This window comes from Pleurodeles waltl, chromosome 12 (genome assembly GCF_031143425.1).
Source record: "Pleurodeles waltl isolate 20211129_DDA chromosome 12, aPleWal1.hap1.20221129, whole genome shotgun sequence".
NCBI classification, from domain to species: domain Eukaryota; kingdom Metazoa; phylum Chordata; class Amphibia; order Caudata; family Salamandridae; genus Pleurodeles; species Pleurodeles waltl.
Window position 1 is genome coordinate 247,979,496 of NC_090451.1, and position 23,780 is coordinate 248,003,275.

The 23,780-nt window shown below is 41.5% G+C and overlaps 1 protein-coding gene across 1 annotated transcript in view; it reads left to right on the forward strand.

Moving 5' to 3' along the window:
* The window catches only part of ABCC12 (ATP binding cassette subfamily C member 12), a 599,698-nt gene that overhangs the window by 258,547 nt on the left and 317,371 nt on the right, over window positions 1–23,780 (forward strand). The window contains exons 18-19 of the mRNA XM_069217731.1: window positions 2,036–2,125; window positions 6,721–6,824. Coding sequence (XP_069073832.1) covers window positions 2,036–2,125; window positions 6,721–6,824 — 194 coding nt within the window. The remainder of the gene's footprint in view (window positions 1–2,035; window positions 2,126–6,720; window positions 6,825–23,780) is intronic.

Genomic DNA, 23,780 nt, shown 5'->3' on the forward strand with positions numbered 1-23,780 from the left:
AGTCATCCTACTACTAGTTGTTGATTACCTGCTGAATGTGTGTTAGAAGTTTGAACTCTTTATTAAACGTTCGTAGGACTCAATTTCACTCTCCATAAAGTGCTGGCCACATAGATTGTTATACTCTACCCAACACTCACAGCACAACAGCACTGCAATCCCATGGGATACAGAGGATTTCTCTAGTACGAGATCAGGTGACTCCAGTGTACAAGCTACTTGCAAGCAATAGTCACCTCTTAGTTGATCACATCTCTAGTAGTGATATGGAGATGCCTTTGTCCTTGGGAATAAAAGGCAGTGGGTTGTACAAACCTGAGATTTAGGACCAGATGTACAAAGATTAGGAATTCCTAATTGCGATTTCCTTTGAATCACAATTAGGAAATAGCTATTCCTATTTTGATTTTTTTTAGTTTCATTAGCGATTCCTAATGGGTTGCAAATAGGCCTACCGCATACATATTAATGAGATAGGCCACAATTTGCAACTCACTAGGATTTGCTGCCACCACAGCGATGGTGGACTGCTAGAGTCAGCAAGCCACCATGTCTGTGACTGTTTTTAAACAAAGCAATCTTATTTTTTAAATACAGCCAGTTTTCCTTAAAGGAAAATGGCATTTGTTTTAAAAAAATGAAAGATTTAATTTTCATTTTTCAACATTCAAACAGACCCCTTCCCATTTGCGATGGGTTATCACCACTTTTTTAAATGGTGGAAAAGTATTACTATTTTGCAACCTGAATTTGGTCACAAAACAGCAATACATAACATGCCTATTCAGAAGGGACGCCCAAAACACGTTGCTTCCAAACAACAAGTCACAAATGCAAATTGTGATTCCAGAACAAGTTACCAAATCACATTTTGAACATCATAAAAAAGCATTTTTCTGCTCATAAACAGCCCGATTCTGTGACTCAGGTTGTTTGCGACTGGAAAAATGTTTTGTAAATCTGGCCCATAGTTTGGTTCTATGAGTAGAGCTTCTTCCTTCCCCTCAATGTTCAAAGCTGGTTCACATGAACAATGTTCCTAACAGAGATTTGTGAAGGGTGAAAACCAATGCCATACGTTTAATGCTAATGACAATTCACCCAAAACAAATTCCCACAACAAACTCAACCTTTACATATGACACAATGATATATTTTTCACCCTACGAAATTGCCCCGTTGCTGGAAGATTTCCAAAGTCCTTTGCGCAAAAATACCCAATAATGCATAGAACTGAACTCTTTCCTGGTTTCAAGCCTACTAACTGCCCAAAGAGCAACTGGCAGATTCCATGGTGCACACAGAGAGGTAGATGCAGCAAGCTTGGCTTATAGTGTATGTAATAAACAATTCACTTATGGGTCTCATTCATTCAGCTCCTGGCAGGTCCCTCTTTCATTACCTGAAAGAAGCCTAAACATCCGCTTGGACCACTTGTATTGCTTAATTATTTTACCTCTTGCAGGCACAAAAATGAATTTACTTGATCCATATTGATATTGAATGTAGGATAATTTCTTAACTGTGGTTTTACGTGCAGAACTATGTGTATTTAAGCCTGTTATTCCTCACAAGTTGCCACCACAATAGAAATAGTAATAATAAAAGGCAGAAGGGGCACTATTTGAAAACAACACATATGTTTCTGATGCTTATTTAAGAGGGCCTCAGAGGTTTCAGTGCTAAACACAAAAGGAAAGTCACAAATCCATATGTATAAAGTGAAGGAATACGTGAAGCAGCAGAGATTCCTCACTATCTACATGCAGATGTATTGGGCTTACATATTACCACAAATACTGCTTGTATCTCAGTGGAGAGGCACATTTAAAACCTTTGTAAAATAAACTGAAGGCAAATGTAAATAGTTTTTCTGAGTTGTATTTAAATTACACAATTAAAATTAACAGATAATTATTTTTGTTTAGTTTGTATGCATTTGGTCTCTTCATGTGTGTATTTGGTTTGAGAACAGAAATAATAAATGGAATTACACAGTACATTGAAATAATAAATAGTGTTTTTTGTTTCAAAGCATTTGAAAATCAGCTTGTTTTGAAAGAGGAGATGCAAGAAGGGTCTGTTTCAGCGCAGACCTATCATCATTACATTAAAGCAGCAGGAGGTAAGCGAAATGTGTTTCCTGACTTTTTAACTTGGTTGCACTAAGATCTGACTGAAATGCATGCCTTAGTTCAGTTTACATCTGTGTTTTGTTATTTAGTGGTGTGAGTGAATTGTTTTTAAAGTGTAGTGTATTCTTGGGTAACCCCTTCAAAGTCAGCTGACCCTAAACAATTTGAGGGTTACTCACTCCACCCCAATATACCCAGCAGGCCCCAGAAATCCATGCAATAAGGGATTTTGTATCCTTAATTGATCCCCTTCTCCTACTGTAGTGTAGTGTAACCCCAGTCACCAACACAGTTAAGTCTGATTAATGCTACATATAATAGAAGGATGGCTGTTTGTTTTGCAGTTAACAGTTTTTTCTATTACATAAGTAGCAATACAGATATAGTAGAAGGACCATCATTTCAAATGCTCAGAATGGTTCTTCTATTATGTCAATAAAAAGCCACCACAAGGTGGACAAATGTGTAAGTTTACCTTTGTGAATCGGACCCTAAGTGTAGAAAATTCTTTTAGTGGACAACTAAAATCTGTTATTATGGACAAAGTGAGGGGGTATTGTTCATGTTATCTTTTTTGTGTAAAAGGTTTATTGCTTGAAATTTTGTTAGTGTACCTTGGTGTATGATGAACGCCTTTTCAGCCTTGGAGTCAATGAGGAAATTAATCATCTGTGTATTTCCTCAATATCCTGAAATAAAAAGAAGGCTATTATTAATTGAGTACTTCAGTTTTTATATTTTTTACGGTGTTACATCCCACCAAAATAACTGGGATGGAGTCTCTAAAGCTACTATCTCGGACAAACAAGTTGGATTGCCAGGCTCAACTTTTAGGGTTTAATTAATTTACTGAATTGTTGATAGGTATCTAGGCTGCAGTTTACCCTAAGCAGTAAGTTCTCTCACTGTGCCACCAAATTTGAAAAAGAGTTTCTTCTGGAGGGTATTTTTTGAAAGGTGGAATCCAATGTAAGTTTATGCATGTATGTGAGTATTTGTAAAGTGGAAACCTAGAACAGGGCAATAAGTACTGTATGGGACATAGGCAAAGACTATGATTCAAGACTGGTTACACTGAAATGAGAGGAGGAAGAATGCTGATGAAGACGTTAGGAAGAAGAACTTTCTATGGTGTCAATGTGCTGTGTTGTTTGAAGAGCGGAGTCTTTAGCTCTTTCTTGAATTGTAGGAGGGATGGGCACTTCTGGGGGTTAAAGGGGTGATATTCCAGATCCAAGGCCCATAGACAGGCGAGCATTTGTTTCTGTTTTAATCAAATGTACATATCTTGTTCTCCAGTCCAGTGATGCTCAGGCAGTAGGTTTGTGTTGCTGAGATCCACTGTAGACAGTTAGTTTACCAGGCATAAAGACAAGGGTGTCATTCTTTGTACCTTTGTACATAATGCAGACAGTTTTGAAAATGATTCAAGCTTACAGGGGCAGCTAAAAGATCCATCAAGGTTGGAGTGTTATGTTTTTATGTCTTTGAGTTGGGGCACTGTAGCATGCGGTATATACCTTACAGGTGAGTCATAGTGGTGTCTTCGGAAGAGAAGGCAGCCTCTATTCAGGAGTGATAGCACAAGGGTCTGCATGAATGTTCTGCAATTATTTTCTGCAATTATTATGTGTACACGCTACCATCCCTTCTTGGACTTCTTAGTATGTGAAACATTGGTGTTCGGGGTGAATCTGAGTGACTTGGCATTGATTGATAGTTGGGGGTTGAACCCATACAGATTTAGGTCATTGGGACAGATTTGGACAAACTGCTGTTCGGTATTGTTGGCAAGAAAGTCCTAATGGATTTGGGATTCTTATTGGTGCTAGAGTTACAGGACTGGATGAAGAAGCAATAGTGTTTGAGTTGTCAAATGCCTTGAGAATAGGTGATCATAAAAGGCATGTTAGAGTATTATTCAATGACAAGGGGATATAAGTGACTGTTATATACTAACATGTGTCATACTGAACACCTAAACAGTGTCTTCTTAATCAGGTCGAGCTTAGGACTAAGTAAAGAGAAAAGGGGGAAATAATGTCAATCTGATCTATGGTTGACAGATGGTGAGCTTTGCTTTTATGTTCTCACATAAGATCTGTTATAAGAAAGTTAGATTGACCTTGAAATAGCCGTTTAGAAAAATCCAATATGGAAGTTAACACCATGTAAACAATGTGTAACTGGTGATGAAGAGACAGTCTTAGAAAAACCTTTAGTTCCTAGTCTATGCTTTTTGTTTTACAGGGGAATCAAAGTCTGGCAAGAAAAATTGATTTGACACTCTGCCTGGCTTTGGTGTCTTCTGGGTTACTCAACAGCTGGAGATTATCCATGTGTTTCTGTGCTAATACACCAACTAAAGAGAGCTTTTACCACCCTGATAGTTGCTTTCATCTGCGCCAGCGATATTTTAACCCACGTTAAGGCTATTTTGTATTTACCATTGTAGTTGTAAATCCAGCTCCTTCCTAAATGTGTACACTCTATCAGAAATAGAAAGACATGAAAAGTATCAGAAACAGAAAGACATGAAAAGATCCCTCTGTTCACAATGTATCTTTTGTATAATGTCTGTATGCTAGTTGGATTTCTAAAGTTATGACTTGCTTGTCAGTGATGAAGCACTATAGGGTCTTTAAGTAATGCTGTTTTAGGAAGGTGCATGTATAATGGGTATCTGGGGGGTTCTATGGACAGCTGGATCAAATTCATTGAAAGATCAAAATTCTATCTCCAAGGATATTGGTTTATGCTAGGGGATCCGCAAAACATTTTAGGATGTATTAAAGCTTCTCCAGTGGGCCTGCATGCCTGTAAGGGTCTTAGTGATGTAGTATTAATAAATAGAACGTTCATGTCATGATATTAAGTTTTTGGGTATTGATGTGTGGGTCAGTTCTGACCCACTTCATTTTTGTGAATCTCTAGTTTGGTGGACACCCTCCTTATGAAAGAGTGCAAGAAGTAACACTTTTGAAGGTATAAACTGAACATTTTCCTCATAAAATGGGGTGCAATTGGAAAATAATGAGCCTTTGGTCTTTTCTGCTCCAGCAATGTAAGAAACAGAAGCTAAATAGCCTGTTATTGACAGTGAAAGTGAGTGTTTTGGTGGGTTCCCTATGTTGACAAAACATTTAGATTTGTACTGTAATTATTAGCAACCGCCTATCAGAATTACAGGCAGTCTGGCCTATAGAAGAGACATCTGAATTCTACTTTTGTTTGCACAAGAGCGTTTGGATTGGGAAGGCAGATTATTGTTATATGCGCCTTGCGAAGAGAAGGATAATTTGACCAAGTAACTGCTAATGGGAATTAGAAGATCCAGATAATGTTCCCAAGTGTAAAGGAATGTAGCAAAAACTTTACACTTGGTGACTGATTGCCTGTTGATGAACAACAGAAATAGTTTTAGCCAAACTGCAAACATAAAATAAGGCAGTTTGGAGGGAATTCCACAGAATGCCATACACTTCAGTTTTCCATCACAGCACCCTGTAAATTATGTTTTATTTACGCTAGTGAGCCCAAGGCAGGCCTTTGAGTTATACTGCATTTTGGTTTTGCAAGACCCTGCAAGCGGGACAGCTGCACTGAAGCATGTTACATTCTTGCATATAAATTTGCTGTTGACCACAAATTTAGAAAGCAGAAGTTACACTAAACCAAGCGTAAGGCTCTAAAGCATATACATGTGTTTTTTGGCTAATGGAAACATAACCTGTTAGCTTTAATCCAGGGCAGGTATCATGCAGAGAGGTACTGCCTACTATCATATACAGGTGAACATGTTTGTTTGAACAGCCACTAGAGGCAAAATGGATGATGATTTATGTTAAAGTATACTTTACTTCAAATCCTATCTGCCTCAATTGTCTCTTTCACTGAGGATTTGAACTAAATAAAGTTTCCTGTGGTATTCCCAATCAATGCATGCCATCCTACTAACTGGAATCCTCCATAGACATTCAAAAATGCTATTAATATCAGGATGCATGTTGTGGCCCATGTGACTATTCTGCCTTCTAAATGCCCAGAATAGTGAGCAGGTGAGGTCTGCTTGGAATAATTTTCCTCAGCCAACAACCATTGTTTCCCACATCACTAACAGCACTCTTTGGGGTATCCAACTACATGCCATACCACACACCGTATGACATTGATCAATTCTCAATCATGTTATGCACAATCCTCTCACCATGGTAACATTAACTGTTCTTGGACAGGCAGGGTAGCTTTTATTTCTGACTGGACAATGGCAGGACAGGGCTGCTCTGGCAAGTAAATAGATAGTCAATTTAAATGTTATGCTTCAACAAAAGTAAGCATTTACTTCTAATTTAAAATGTAGTCAGAAGGAAAGATTCATGTCAATATTTTGATTGCAATATAATTATGTGTTAATTATTGTACCATGACTTTGTTTTAACCTTACTTCAACATAGTCATCAAAATGAATCACATACACTTTTCAGCAAAATAAAAATAAATGAACGGTAACATTTGTAAACAATGTGTGTTTATGTTGTGCAGAAAGTTTCAATGTATTACTAATAAACATGTTTTTGTTTCGTAGGATACATAGTGGCAATCCCAGTTATCTTACTCTTCATGTTAATGATTGGCATCTCTGTCTTCAGTAACTGGTGGTTAAGCTATTGGATAGAACAGGGTGCTGGGGTAAGTTTGAACATTTAAGAATATGTGTTTCTTTATATCTTTATATTTTTTATTTTATACAAAGTTTATTGAGGGATTATTTGCATTAGATGATTTTGAATATTGTTCTATCTATTGTTCTGAATATTGTCTTATAAATTGTTGACTATGGGAAATGAAGATAGCAAAATAATATTGTGACAGTAAATACATTAATTGACTTATTAAATTACATCACACTTAAAAAACACTAGGGTCTGTTCACAAAGATAACTTTTCATGTAAGTAAATCTACATGTGTAAATTTACTCATACTTTTGAGTACCTTTATTACTCTTGGCTATTCACCATTTGCTGGTGTAAAGAAAGTTAAAACCCAGACTTACATGTCTCCACTTTCTGAAACAGGGATTGGAGTCAGCAAACATCACATAAGATATAAAGTTACTACTAGTATTGGTTTTATGACTATATTTGATGTTCTGCACACTTGGTTAAGATTTCCACAATGGGGCAAAAATCTGCTATGGTATAATGAAGGGATATTTAAAAAGTTAGAGTATTTAAAATATTTTTAAATTCAATTTTGATGCAAATTAATTTTATAAATGTCTTTGAAATGTAGAATATTTGAAAGAGTCCAGAGAACTTTCAACTACATTTTAAAATAAAAAATAAAATGTATGTATGTTAAATTAAAATAAATTACAATTCTTTTCTAAAGATTAAGGTAAAAACTAACATCATCTTAAAGTAAAATGTTTACATTTATTTATTATGCATTAGAAGTTACTAAAAGTTATGTATAAAATTAACTTATTTAAGTACTTTAACAAATAAAATTTAAATTAAGCACATTTATAACTAGTATGGGTCCTTTTTGGCTGTAGTCTTCAATACGGTCACTTATATGTTTCTTGATGTAGTGTAAATACCTAATGTATCTTGTGGGGTCAGTTGTTTGTGGTAATTCACACTTTATTTTTCAACTCGCTACTTAAAAAGTATGGCTGGGCTAAATGACTCCTCTTTGATACCATAACCACATTTCTCTCATCTCCTGTTCAGGTCCATAATATTCCTGTCAATGCTTCGTCATGATAGGGCTCTGCTGCTCCTTCAGTTTTTTATCCCAGAAGGACGCCCTGTAACCTCTAGTGACACCCTATGTGTATTGATGCTTATGCTCCCTCAATGAGTCTATGGTGCTTTTTCTGGCCCTCCTTTTTATACAGAGGAACGTTGGCTCCTCTCCTGCCACTTTAACTCTCCCAGTAAGCTCCACATGTGCATAATGCATGCCACAAGTCAGGTGCCCATCATATACAAAGTTCTCATTTGCAAATGGCTGTGGACAAAGTAATCACATTAGAGGTGAACCCAGCAGGTGACATTAGTTAAGGCATGCATTCTGTGTGTTGCACACCTTAACTTGCAAATCTCAATGGTTTTGCAGATTTGAACCACAGCCATAACTCAATAACTTATTTTTTTACTCTACCTTTTTCATAAAAAATAATAAAGTGTATGTTAGTAATGGGGTTTCTGGTTGAGTAGGGTATTCAACCAAGCCAGGCAGAACCCACCCACTCTAGTCAGGGTGAGGGAGTTAAACACACAAGATAACCCCCACTCACCCCCTTGGTAGCTTGGCATGAGCAGTCTATCCCAGAGGCAATGTGTAAATGTTTGCATAACGCACACAACACACGTGACACACTATCCCCACCACAAAGGAAACACAACACCAAGTTATATAAAAAATAAACTGTATTGTACACAACATCACTAGACCAAACACAACATGCCATTAAAACCCTGCTACCCAAGCAGTTGTCAGAATATTACACAGTACTATTACTCTGCAAAAGCCAGCAGCAGTCACTTACAACACATAGGTAACTGGTTATCCTGCAACATAATCAGTAGTCAGGTGAACCTTGCTAAAAGAATGCCCATGTTATCATAAATATACATCATCATGAACGCATAAGGTCACAGTAAACACCTTACCAAGAATGCACATGCCCTAGTAAACAGACCATCATAAATGCCCATAGAATGCACATCAGAGAACACAAGGGCAAGTCATTAAAACCATATCAGTAGCACAGATCATTATCATATTGCACCATCTCATGAATATCTTTCCATATGGCACATGTCTCAATAGGCATTACCCCCACTCTCACTGTATACTCGGCAGATCCTGCACATAGGCACATCCCCACAACCTGGAAGTACAAGTTACAAACTCACCCAAGTCTGGAAATACATGAGAGATATGTAGGGTGAAGGAGCAAAGGAAAAAAAAATTAAGGGCTAGGGTCAGTACAACCTTGGCCTCTACATGAATTACATCGCACCTCTGCGCATCCCCTATCCGATGGGTGGTAAACAGAGATACACCCTGTCCGATCCAGGGGCTCTCATGCTCCAATTACTGCAAAATGCAGTACAGTAGAAGAGATGGCCCTGCTACTCTCCCGGGGGCAACCCTGGCAAACAGAAACCCCAGTAGGCCGTGAATCTTCCTCAACAGGACGTGGCCCTGTGAGGGATTAGTATGCCCCACAAAATGGTCCAGCTTCTGCGCCCTCGACCCCATGACCAGGGGGAATCCTACTGTGATGGATGGGGAAAGAAATCACACACACCTTCTGTCCACTACAGGAGACCTAGAATGGTCCCCCGACGAATCATCGCCCACCAGCTACCCATGTGCTGTTGCCGGTGCCTTTTTGCTAGGGGCCATGGGGTCTCGCCCAACCCAGGCGGTAGCACACTAGCACAGCATGGCAGGGGGAGCAGAGCGCGGTTGTCCTCACCTCCTGGTGATTCGCTCAGTGTGCGGCCTGGGCTGCTGCACTGCCTTTTCCCTAAAAGCAGTTCCTGCTTGTGCCCCAGTGACATTACTGTAAATGTACCAGTGCCCTGGGGGGACTTTTGCGAGCACGCCTCAACTGGCGGGTCACAAAGTCCTCGGAACGCGGGCCCTTCGAATGCTCTTTATGCGCTTGGGGAAAAACAATTTGCAGAGCTCCCCATGCGATTTGGGTACAGCAATTTTCAGTGCTGTCCAGGCCCCAATCACAGGGTCAACAGGAGTGCTCTCCTAATGCTCCTGATCCGGCCAGCACAAGGAGGACCCAGCACTTCGTGCCTCCAACGCTAGGTAAATTTCAAGTTAAGCGCCCTTTCAGCACTTTAAGAAATAAAACTTGAGGGTGTGTGGGACCACAGCACCCAGCCCCTGGAGACCACAGAAGGGGACATAGGCACCCAGCAAGCAGGCCGGCACAAGGGGTTGCAGTCAGGCAGTTCCTCCTAGCGACCCAGCAGGTCACAGATCAGCACAGTAGCAGTAGTCCAAAGCGGTTCCTGGTGAGTACCTCCAGCAGCATTCTTTGCCCAATTTAATAGTCCAAAAGTGTCTCAGTGTATCTTTAACATGGGGAAAACCTCCTGTACTTATACTTAGTTTTGCACAACTTTTACAAGAGGGGGAGAAGAGGTTCCAACCAGTTCCAACTGGTTGTAGGAGTTTCCTCTCTCCCCTCCAGCACAGGCTCCAGTCATCAGTTGGGGGTAAACAAACCCTTTGTGTGAGGCCAGCTCATAGCCTTTACAAATGTAGGTGTGCCCCGCATCCCCTTCCCTCAGCCCAGGAAGACCATTCAATATGCAGATGCACCTCTTTGACACCCCTCACCCTCTCTGAGTACAGGCTGTTTGAAAAGTATGCACAAAGCCCAGGTGTCACTCTGCCCCAGACTTCGATTGAAGTCGAGCTGCAAAACACTAGAGTCATAAGCACAGAGAAATGCTCACTTTCTAGAAGTGGCAGTTCTATAATGGTAACACAGAAAACACCAACACCAGTAAGCAGCATTTCTCACTACCATTGCAACCATATCAAGCAGGCCTATGCTACTCCTCATACATCAGAAAATTCCCCCTAGACATAAGGCAGGGCATTTCCAATGCAATCCTATGAGCAAGGCAGCACTCACAGCAGTGAGACACCAAATAGGCTGTTTGTCACTAATAGGACAGGCCACACAACCAGTTACATGTCCTGCCCTCTACTTACATAGCACCCTACCCATAGGGCTAGCTAGGGCCTATCTTAGGGGTGACTTACATGTAGTAAAAGGGGAGTTCCATACCTACCATGTAAATTTAGATGCCAGGCCCCTGTGGCAGTAAACTGCGCAAGCCTGGGACAAGTCTGAAAGGCTACTTCTGTGGGCGGCGCAAGCAGCGCTGCAGGCCTACTAGTACCATTTATTTTTCAGGCCTTAGGTATAGGGAAGCCACTGTGCAAGGGACTTACAGGTAAATTAGATGTGCCAATTAGGTGCAAGACAATCATACCAACTTTAGACAGGAGAGCACCTGCACTTTAGCACTGATCAGCAGTGATAAAGTGCTCAGAGTCCTAGAACCAACAGCAAGAAGTCAGAAAAAATAGAGGGAAGGAGGTAGAAAGTATGGGGATGTCCTTGCTAAAAGGGATAGGTCCAACAGTATATATACACACGCACATGCATTTTTTTGTGTTGCCAATAACTTTGGCACTGTTTGAGGAATCTCGAGGAAACTTTTTTTTAAAGTGCTCTTTTTTGCATCATTTGTGAATGGAACGTTCCAGGAAACTTTTTTTAAAGTGCTCTTTTTTGCATCATTTGTGAATGGAATATTTTGGGGTGATCCATCAAATGGGGGCTGAGAAAAAAAGGGGGGTTTGCTACAGCAAAAACATTCAGCAACAAATTAACAAGTCTTTGGAGTTACCCTGGGAAGCATTTGGAATTTCAACAGCACAAACAAAAGTGACAGAATCCCATTTGTGGTTGACTATTATCCATCAGCTCCCAACTACAGAAATATAATGCAAAAACTGTTTCCCTTACTATCCACTTGTGAAAAATTGCAAAAGATTTTCCCAAAAAGCCCCACTCATTGCTTATCATGAGGCTCCAAATTTACGATCTCGTATTGTGAGAGCTAACCTCAAGCAAGCTGTAACAAATGCTGGGGTTCATTGCTGTGACCCTAAAAGGTGCATCACATGTGAGTACCTTTTACAAACATCATCAGTAACTAGTTCTGTTACGAGAAGAACCTATGGATTAAGACAGGATCTTACATGTCGCCCAACATGCATTATTTATATGATTCAGTGCTAATGCCAAAGCTCTTAAAAACAATATTTAGGGTAAACAGTAAGTGACCTTGGTACATGATTCAGGAACCACAAATCAGCAATCATTAATAAGAAACCCGACCTGCCTGTAGCCAATCATTTTAACCTTGTGGACCAATTGTTATCATATGTGAACATTTTCCCTCTGGAAGATGTCTTAAAGGAAGATCTACTAGACTCCAGAGAAAACTGATTTAAAATCACTGCATCCAGATGGACTGAACATCACTGCCAATACTAATTGATTACTGTATATCTCATGATATCACAGGACTGCATTTATTCCAGATTCCAAATGGAATCTTCACTTATGGTGCTTTTTTAAAATACAGAAGTGTGTAGCCACAGCATCTTGTACTACCTGAGAAAGGTGGAAGCTGGAAATATATTTTTGTTGTTTTCTGAGTATATATATGTAAGTCACTTCTTTCTTGTATATATACATTTATATATATATATATATATATGTATCATATATGCATATGTATACACACACGCATATATATATATATATATATATATATATATATATATGTTACATAGTAGTTATAGTTAGTACCTAGTTTCCATAGGAAAAGCATTTCATTAACTTTTCAAAACAAAAGTGTCCTCTAGGGTTTTGTTGTGCATAGAATGTCTCAAGGGCAATCTGTCAAGCTGACACCGAGTAAAAGGGGGGAGGGGTTAAAAGAAGTATGTTTCCCATGTTAATTCCCATCGAAATTTTGGATACAACTACAGCCTGAACTATTGGACGGAATTACACCAAATTTAGCAGAAAGGTAGCTCTTGGTCCAGAAAGCGCACTTTTTGTGTGCATATATGTATATACACACATATATATATATATATATATATGTATACATATATATATATATATATATATACACACACACACACACATATATATATTTATTTGTTGGATACTCCTCACCTCAGATTTCTCACCTTTAGAAAATTCATAGTCCCACAGTGGATCTGGAAAGTTGTGCTGCGGTGTGCTGGTAGGTGGTGTGGCTTGTGGTGGCTCTGTACCCACCTGGAAGTGATGGAGCGATGCCACATATAAACACCACTCCTGCATACTAACATTATTTGCTTTCTTTTCATGCCTTCTGGAGTAGATCTAGAGTTACACCCTCAACTTTGTAGGCCTTCTGATGATTTCAAAATTCTCAAATAGTATGCTAGGAGAACAATGTCACCTCCAAAAACAACAGGTTTCAAACTGTGCCAAGATTGCAGGAAGCAGATGTCGGTCACGGACCCTCACAAAGCATGTCTGGTGCTTAGGCTCTTGACAGGACCCAAAGATGTTCTCATTTACCTGGAGATGATATGAGAAAGGGAGGTGAAACTCTATGTCGCCAAACACGGAAAAAGGACATGGTCGTAGCATTGGAATTCTGATGCTCCAAGTGACAGGTCCACTATCAGTCCTGGCATTGAGCTGTTCTCACAAGAGATCTACTTTTTTTATTAATTTCTATCCACAATTGGCTACAAACTATCAGTAGAAATGGCTGAAACATTTACAGTTGCACAGAATTAGCTATTTCTGAGGTTTCTGTTAAGTCAAAATCAAAGTTCAAGCACAAGCAAAGGAAGATGAAGTAGAATTAGTTTCTGTTACTCCACTCAAAAACTGACAAGAAGGTGCAAGGGCATCAAGGTATAAATCTTTCACCTTCAAAGTGCCCTGAATCTCAACCGATTCTGCAATTGTCTCGGTGAGCCCTACGTTTCATGGGTCTTCATTGACTCTGCAGCTGATAGCTGCCTTCAAGGAGGAAATGCACCAGATTTTAGTCTGATTTCCAGTCCCTCTTGCTTGACTTTGTTTCCCAGGAGCTGCAGACATGTCCAGTTATAATACTGCCTATGGGCCTACTCCAATGCAGTATGCTCCCTTGGGACCTAGTGCTGGGCCCTGCTGACTGAGGTACAAATTTCCACACTGGTGCCAATGTCCATGCAAGTTTCTGCTTCACTAATGCCAAGCCTGACTCCTCCAGCAGTTATTAATGTCATAGTGCTGATGTTGTTTTTGGACGCAAAGTTGACATCTAACTAATCTAGACCAATGTTATGCTACAAAATGACTACCTTTTTCATGCAGTTGTCATGCAGCATGACTCTACTTTCCTGCCACTATCACACTTATATGCAATCAGAAATCTGATGATGATGGGTGTTAGAACTGTGAGCATTGGGGTGGTCTTCCATCCAAATAGTTTATCTACTTATCATCTTTTTTGTGCTGAAATTCGTTTTTGTTGGTCTTAGGACTCTGTGTACTTTGCCACTGCTAACCAGTGGTAAAGTGCTTCTGCTCATTCTCCCAAACATGGTTTGATTGGCTTACATCTAATTGACATATTTAATTTACTTGTAAGTCTCTTTTAAAGTGGTATATCATATATCCAGGGCATGTAAATGTTAATCCTACTAGCGGGCCTTCAGCACTTATTGTGCCACCCACTTAAGTAGCCCCTTAAAACATAATGTCCTAGGCCTGCCACTGCAGCCTGAAGTCAATTTTAAACTGCCAATTCGATTTGGCAATATAGCCCCATTGCCAAGCCTTAAACATGCCTTTTATTGAATATACTTCACCCTTAAAGTAGGCACTACATAGCCAATTGGGCAGGATGCATTGTAATTAAATGATTGGACATGCACATTCAAGTTTTGCATGCCCTGGTGGCGAAGAACTCTTAAATTCAGTTTTCAATACTGTGAGGCCTACCTGTTCCCTTGGATACAATTGAGTTTCCTTATTACATTTCATAAGTGCTAACTTTTAATTGGTACCAGGTGTCAAGTTCATGTTTGATATCAATAAAATTGTAATGAAAAATCCACTTTAATGGTAAAGTCAGATCTTTTATTACAATTTTAAAAATGCCACTTTTAGAAAGTTGGCATTTTCCTGCTCTTAGCCTTGTGCCTGGAGTCTGTCTTGGGTCACATGTCTGGGTGTAACTGGCAATTAGACTTTGTAAATTCCTCCCAAAAAGTCCCACAATAGAGGGATTAGGTGTGCCAGAATGGGCCATACTGTCGCGTTGCGGTCCGCCGCTGCCTGAGCAGGAAGATCGGCTCAGGACACGGCCAGGGCCGTGGGTAGTTTTCTTGGCCACAGGGGTTGCCATGGCCCCTTTTTCCGGCCTCATCTCGCACAAGGCCATAGATTGGGCATTGGGCCTCGGCGAGTTCAGGGCGTGGCTCACCCTCAAAATTAGAAGTGGGCCCCCCCCACCCCTCACCTGGTGTTACCTGTTCTTTTTCTCTTCTTTTTCCTTTTCTTCTTTCCTTCATTCATCCAAATAAGAGCCATGTTCTTCTTTCTCCCAGCCTGCCCTTCTTCTACCTCTTTCCCTGCATGCATTAGGATCCTTTTCTAAAATGGCGTCTTCATCTATTTTTTCCTGTAGTCTTTTCCCAATCCATCATGGCGTCTTTTACCTTCCTATATGTCACTTCCTGTTTTAGGGTATATAAGGAGTGGGATTCTTGCTCTCCTTGCGCTGCAACACTTCCTTTGGCGGTGATCACGCTCCGGTTGTTTTTCCTCCAGCATTTTTCCTCTCTTGTTCCAGTTTTTTCCAGTTATTGTTTTGTTTTTATTGGAAGAGTTACCTTTTTCTTGTGCCTATTCTCTGTTCCACAGAGTTCCAGTCATAGTGTTTTTTTTTCCCTTTGGGTTTTTCCTTTGGGACTCCTTCTAGAGGGCACAGACTGCCTTTTGACATCCCATTGTCAGCAACACTGTGGCTACCAGAAAGGGCCGCCCTTACCTTGGTCAAGGCAGGACCTACAGGAATCGAGACCATCCTGCAGTTCCAGTTGGCACGAGCCGTAAGCAAAGAGTAAACCGTGACACATAGGCTAGCGGGATGGGGGGTGGAACTGAGCACAGCCCCACTTGCAACTGAAAAGGGAGTCCTCTGCCTTCTCACAAAGGATTTAACACTTCCACAATGTCACTGCAGCAGGCTTGGAGCCAGGGCAGGGGAGGCAGGAAATCCCCTGCACTTGAAACAACCTTTCTAGTAATATCTCCCACTTTCCAGAAGAAGGGCACCAGGGTATACAAATAGGACCTTCAGACCACCCTTCAGTTTAATCCTGGACCTGTGGAAGGAATCTCAGAGGACTGCCTGACACTTTGACCTGCTGTGCACTCTGCAAGACTGCTTTGCTGCACCCAGACGGACTGCATTGTTGCCTACAGCCTGCCTTGAACCATCAGAGGCAAGCCCTGCATCTTGAGCTGACTGCAAGACCACAAAAGAGACTCCAAGGGCTAGTTTGCTGGCCTCCTGTTCAGAGCCACAGGGACACAAGAGGCTCCCACCATCTTGAACCCATACCTGGACCCAGTCTGAGTGAGTCTTGCACCACCCCAAGAGGTGTCCCATTAGTCCTGAACACTTGGTTGTGGTGTTAAAGGTGCCCAGATGTCCCCAAACCAAAACTGAGGACATAAAAGTTTTTGGCCCAAAACGAATCTGAGTGCTAGGAGGAGACTGGGACCAGCCTTCTCGCCTATCTGCCTGAGATGCACAGCTGGTCGGATAGACTATGCAGCTTCCCCAGCTACGCTCTGCTCAGCAGCAAATCCTTTTAGGGGTCCTTTGTCAAAGTGGTATCTGCCCTCCTGGAATTGTGTTCGGCTACAACCCTCTGTCCCACTGGAGATTTTTGACTTGTGAAAAATAAATTAAGTCCAAATGTAGAAATCCTCACCACAGCTTTGACCCAAGCCTCCCCAATGCAATGCTCCCTCCTTGAACACCTCCTGCAGCCCTACCCCGCAGACCTTTACCCTTTCAGAAAATATTTTCTCAAAATTGCTTTCAAATCTGAAAGTAACCGCTGACTGGCCCCAATTCTCCTCTTTTATCCGAAATACGCCCAATCAACTATGACCCAGTCTCGTGTGACTAGATGACTACGGTTAGCGCTTTGATCTTTAAGGAGCTCGTTTATACTATCAATTTAAAAATGCACACCTCTTGTTCTACTGTTAGGATATTTGAAGTTTTGGTGTTCAATAATTTATTAACATTAACTCTATTTTTCTAAATTGGTGTTGGAATTTTCTTGTGTTATATTTTCACTTTGTTACGGCGTGTGATACATAATTACTTTACACGTTGCCTCTAAGTTAAGCCTGACTGCTTTTCGTGCCAAGCTACCCATGGTTAAGCAGAGGTTAATTTTGTGACTTTTGTGGTTCACCCCACAAGGAACTGTGGCTTTTGTGTGACCTAGGCTCACACCAAAATTAACCAACAACCCAATTTCTCACAATGGGGACCATGATGACATTGGGTATCTATTTCTCCACCTTCATCACATGGATGATGAGCTGCACTTAGACCTGCAGAATGCCAATGAGCTAGGTACATTTCCTGACACCGATTTTGAATTGCAACATAGACCAGAAACAGATAGGAAGTACCTTGTTTGCAGTGGTAATTCAGAGGGTAGCTGAGACACTGGCACTGTAGTTGTCTGTCACTGAAACAAAAACAAACATTCTGACTGAGATCCTTGCACCATGTCTTTCTTCACCTAAGCCATTACTGGTATTTATTGAACCCCTTACTGATGCCCTTATGGCTACATGGTCCAGACTGTGTTGATGTCCTAGCATCAGTTGACCTGTGGCTCAGTGACAAAGACCTGCTTCTGGCTATTCTTACTAAGCAATCTACACCAGAGAACCTGATTGTGTCAAATTGAATTCCCTGGACAGAAAATGCAAAGGAACTGATGCTTTCATTAAGAGATTGTTTCTATCAGTTAGCCTGGCCCTGGAATTCATCAATATGATTTGCTTGTGAGGCTTGTGCTCACATGTATTATGGGTAGGTAAGGGAAACCTTGATAGTGGTCTCAGAGCTCCTCAGTCCAGATGATTCATGACAGCCAGGGTGCAGAAAATATATGTGCTCCAGGCTGATCTGGACACTATTGACTTCATTGTCAGAACTACTGGTACCAATGCTATGCTTGAAAGGCAAGTCTGAATGAGATAAACTGGGTTTTCCGATGATGCACAAGTATGTTTACTGGATACAACCTTTGATGGGCTTCAGAGAAAAGGTGGATTCAATACTAGAGCAGTTGAAAGGCTGTCACACCACAGCAAAATAACTGGGATTATTTATATCAATGAAGCTCTTCCTCCACCATTTCAGAAAATTCAGGGATTACTTTAGACGATCAGCCTACAGGCAGCACCAGCCCTCCCAACTGATTGTACAGCAGTAATCCCAGTCTTTTCAAGGTCCGGGACATGGCATAATCAGAAAACCAGCAGGGACAACAGTCTTCCAATTTATCTTTTCCAGCTGCAATTGCAACGGATCTACTTTAGTTTGCCTCAATGACTCATGCCAGGCAAGTAGGGGGCACGATCCACCATTTCCTCTACTGATGGAGAGCCATCTCATCAGACAGACTGGCCTCACAGACTCTTCAAAGGATCAGCACCCTTGCTTTCTTTTCCTTCTCACACCTCCCTTCCCCCACACTAATGCAATTTTTGGAGGCGCACTCTACAGCCTTTTTGCAGGAGTTTCCAGGGTTCCACTGAATGGGTACCAGACTCGAAGACACAACAAAGGTACTTATCCGAAGAATGCCTTTTTTGTGGAAGGACATGTTCAAAATACTCATGCTGCACAGATTGTCTCTAATCTGGATCCAGGAGCCTGGATGTTTCCTTGGACTTGCAGGACGAGTATTTCCGTAGACCTTTTCTGCAGAGCCACAGGCATTACTGGTGGGTCAAGGTGGGCTGAGATTGATTCAGTTGGCCATGCTCCCCTTTGCCTACACGTTTGCTCCCCCAGTACTCATGAAAGTGAAGCAGGTGGCCGTTGCCCAAATTTGGATGTCAGGCATGACAGGCTGTACCTTGTTGATTGGCTTCTAAAGATGGGCTCTCCGCAGTCAGCCATATACCACTTCTGATTGACAGGCAAATGTCCGACCTTGTTGCACTTTACAGTTAGTGAGCTGCAGTATCTCCTGTGCTCCTTGAAAAGGATTCCAGTTATTGGGTCTGTTCTGGACATTGAGGCACTCAGAGCTCCTCCTCCTCAATAATGCAGGACATTAAAGAAAGGATCCATATGTTTAGCCTTCAATAAGGATTGGTCTAAGGCTTCTTTGCCTCCTAGCATCTTGTATCCTCCTCATCGCAAATGCTGGGTTGCACATGCATGCTTTATAGTGGGCCCACATATACCAGAGTCAAGGCTACCTCTATGACTCAATCCAACTCCAGCAGGAGATGTTTCAGGATCTTCGGTGGTGTCAAACATATGACAACCTGACCTGCAGCAGTCTACCCGCCCTCTCTCCATCCAGAGTTCACATTGGTTGCAGGTTCCATTTGGGAATGGTGGAGATCAGAGGCCTTTGGTGTCTGGCAGCCAACTCTATATCAACCTGCAGGAGCTTGAAGTGATGCATATGGTCTTCAAAGCCTTCCCAGTGTCCATCAAATGGCAAGCTGATGCAGCACCTCATTAACAACATAACAGTTACATGGTACTACAACAAGCAGGGTGGAATAATTCTGAAATTTGCTATTATTAGCATGCAACACAATGCTCATGATAACGCTCATCATGTTTAACTCATTTTAGCATAGCATTTATTTTTTTATCTACTATTGGTCAGCTATCTTGTTTTAAACTGTTATAATTGATAAAACCCCACTGAAAGGGAAACCGCCCTCATTAGTGTGAACACTGTCAAACACCTGCACATTCACAAACTAAATGCAATTCAAGAAAAGAAACAGAGAGAATGGGTTGTTTTTATTTATTTCTGAAGGGGCCAACAAAATGTAACTTAGATATACAATGTAGCAGCAAGAAAGACTGGTATAAGATTATTTTGCATGGGTTTTGTTGTTTTGGGATGCCACTAAAGGCTACAAATTATTATGGTGTAGTTAAATATTTTAAAGGTTTCCTTACTATGCTGTTGGCAGGGTTGGCCACTCCTACAACGTCGTAATATTTAGTAAGGGATAGGTGAATGAACCCCACCATTGTCTAGGAATTTTTAATAAAACAATTGAATATGGCGCTCTTACATTTATTATCCATTAATAGCCATGTCACAAAGACAGAGTCCTGTCAGAGTGAGTGTGAGAGGTACTGAGATGTGAGTGCTATTAAGAATGCAATACACATACTGTCTATGCTTAAAACTGTCTAACACACACCCATTAGACACACTGCCAGTGGGAAGACCACACAGCCCACACTACTTCTCATTTAAATTAAATATGCACTTTTGCAACAATCACTGTAAAAAAATAATGTTTTTCTAAATGCTGAAACAAACACAGTTTTGTATATTTTGGGGGTTAACCAGCTGAATAAACACTGATAAGCCCAGTTTAAAAAAGGTTGGGAAAACACAGAGAAACACCACTAAAATCAAGAAAAAAACACAGAGAACAGGAAAGCCTAGCCATTGGCTAAGGTGTGGATTGAACATGACAGATGCATATGTTCACTGAACCATAACTAACCTTTCACTGTGTTTGTCAGTGAATGTCATGGGTTTTTATGATGTATTAATTTCACATACCATCTAACCATTCTTTATTGCACACAGCCTTTGACCAGTCTTTGCATTCAACTCCCTTCTGGAGCAGCAGGGGTTAGTTATAAGGCCTGACTGACTGGTATTGCACTGCCCTTAATTTGTTAACTTAATTTCATGTAGGTTCATCAAACATTAACACATTTATCAGTAAATCAAACTTTTATTACCCTCAACGTATGATGAAATACCCTTTCAAAACTTGCCATTACCAACAGAAAACGAAGGCCCTCATTACAACCCTGGCGGTTCGAGTAAAAGTGGCGATAATACCGCCAACATTGCGGGAAAAAAAATGTAATTACAGCCATGGCGGTAACCGCCACGGCAAACTGCCACTTTTACACTCTGACTGCCAGGGTGGTAACGACCGCTGGGCTGGAGGCTTCGGTCTCCAGCCCAGCAGCCATCACCATACCGCTGGCGGTATCAGGACGCCCGCATACCTCCATGGATTTCGTGGGGTTTTGCACTGCCACAAACTCCATGGCGGTAGGCATTATCAGTGCCAGGGAATACGTTCTCTGGCACTGATTGGGGTCTCAATCCTCCTCCCTCCCCCTCCACCAGAGCCCTCCCCCAACACCCATGACCCCCCTACCACCCTGAAAAGGTGGTAGGATCCCCTCCCCCACTGCCCCCCTGATATACACACACACACCCCACACCCCCTACAGGCACGCTCACACCACTCATACACAGACACGCACACATACACGGACACATACATGCACACATACATGCACACAGACATTCGTCACATTTCCCATACACACAATACACACACCGCATGCATACACGCACTCACCCAACCCCTCTACACACGCACACTCCCATGCACGCACACAACACACAACACCCCCTCACCCCTCTCCCCTAATGGACGATCACCTTACCTGGTCCGGTGATCCTTCGGGAGGGAACAGGATCCAAGAGGTCTGCTTCGCCGCCAGCACCCTGTCACCAGAACACCGCCACGCCGAATCCTGGGTTGTGATTCGGTGGGCGGTGATCTGATGATGTGGCAGTGGAGGTGGAGCAGCCTCCACTGCACCGCTGACCGCCAGTATGGCTGCTGGCAGCTCTCCGTCTGAAAAAGGGCAGAGGGCTGCCAGCAGTCATAATACGCTGGGCGGGAGACCGCCTGCACTGGTGGTCTTCAGCCCGGCGGAACCTCAGCGGTCTTGGAAAAAGACCGGCGAGGTCCAAATGAGGGCCAAAATCTGCTAAATACCTTCTAAATGTCATACAGGTTCATCAAACTCTGCCAAATATATTGGCAATGCAACACTTCATGATTTATATGTGTTCCCTGCCCGGGGCTTGCATGGAATTGAGTAAACCAAGAGTAGACTAGAATGCTAAGCCTCTGCCAAATTGAGCGCAGCTCCATCAATCATTGCCAAAGCAGCCCTTTCAAGCTTGAGACAAATTACAAAAGTTCAATCACATGCCAAAGCAAATTAACACTTTTCTCTCTCCTCCCCCAACTCAACTGAGTTTCCCTTAACAGTTCTGCACACATTTGAAATACCAAGAATAGTCTCAGCATACTGAGGGCCAAATTCGGAGTTGCATAGTGCTGGCGAAGTGGTAACACCACATCAGTACCATGAAATTATGAGTTAAACCCCATGGGGAATACACATGTGGGACTGGATTTACTGGTCAGAAAAACCACAAAGCATTTGCGGTACCATGAGGTTTATTGCATACATTTGCCACCTTAACCCACATCTTGGAGAGATTTTCCACCAGGAAGCCCTATCATCTCAGGAATAGACTCACCCACTGAGCATATTTCAGAATATATTGATATCTATCTTCAACTCTTTGAAGTTAATATCTCCTCTGATGTGTGCGGTACCAAGGATTTCTTCAACCAACTTATGGACTTTGTTTGGACAGATAAGATCAATGCTGGTTTGTTACATTGGACATCTGTTCTCTATAGACTTCCATTCCTAATACACAGGGCCTACAAGCCACATGTTATTTACTCCCCTTAAGCGATACCACACTGTATGAACATACTAATTTGTTAATTGAGAAGGTTTCACTCGTACTTGACAACAATGTGTTCATTCACAATTGCTCAGGGTTCCGACAGTGTCAGGGCGTGGCAATGTGATCTAAATGTTCCTCTTCCTTTGCTAACTTCTATGTGGGATGGGTGGCAAAATTTTACATTCAGTCAATGTGTCCACCAGAGATTATTAACAATGTAGTATACTGGGGAAGATATATTAATGATGTACTACGTATTTGGACTGGTAGTACATAACTTTTCTTGCAATTTGCCTCTTTTCTTAAAAACAATCCCTATAAGATTTCTTTCACTTACCGATTTAACCAAACATAGCTAGAATATCTGGATGTAATCATTTATGTGAAAGATTCTAGAATTTTGTCCAAGCTGTTCAGGAAACCTACTGCTTGTAACTCTATACTTCACGCAACAAGCACACGCCCTAGGTCACAGGTACAATCTGTACCCTGTGGAGACATGGCAAGATTGACATAACTGTAGCAAAGAACAAACCTTTCTTGAGGAACTGGGGAGGCTTTAAAATAGGTTTATATCTAGGGTCTACTCAGCCCACATTATTGCCAAAGCCAAGCATAGAATTATGGGAGTGAATCATCAGACTTTGCTTAGTAACAAATCTATCAACTGCAAGGATAAACCCAGAGTGGCACTTTTTACCCCATATAACAGCTCCAGTCATATACTGTATAGAATTCTCCACAGACATTGGCATGTGTTAAATTTGGATGTTACTCTTAAGAACATCATTTCTAAAAAAAAAAAACTGTTGATCACATATAGTAGGGGCAAGGCACTGTGCAAAATATTATGCCCAGCTTTTGGATCAGTTCAAGAGTCAGACTGAATGGTGTTGGTTACCACCACAATCAAAGGGGTTCTTTTAATGAGGTTGTTGTAACGTGTCCTTTTTCTATTGACAAATTGATGTGGTTCCAATACAGTTCCAGAACTAAACACAGTATTGACCATTTAATCAATTGTAACACCAACTTTGTGGTTTATTGCATTTTCTGTCCATGCCATCTAACGGCAGTACCAAGAGACAGCTGAAAGGCAGAATTCAGGAACATATTTG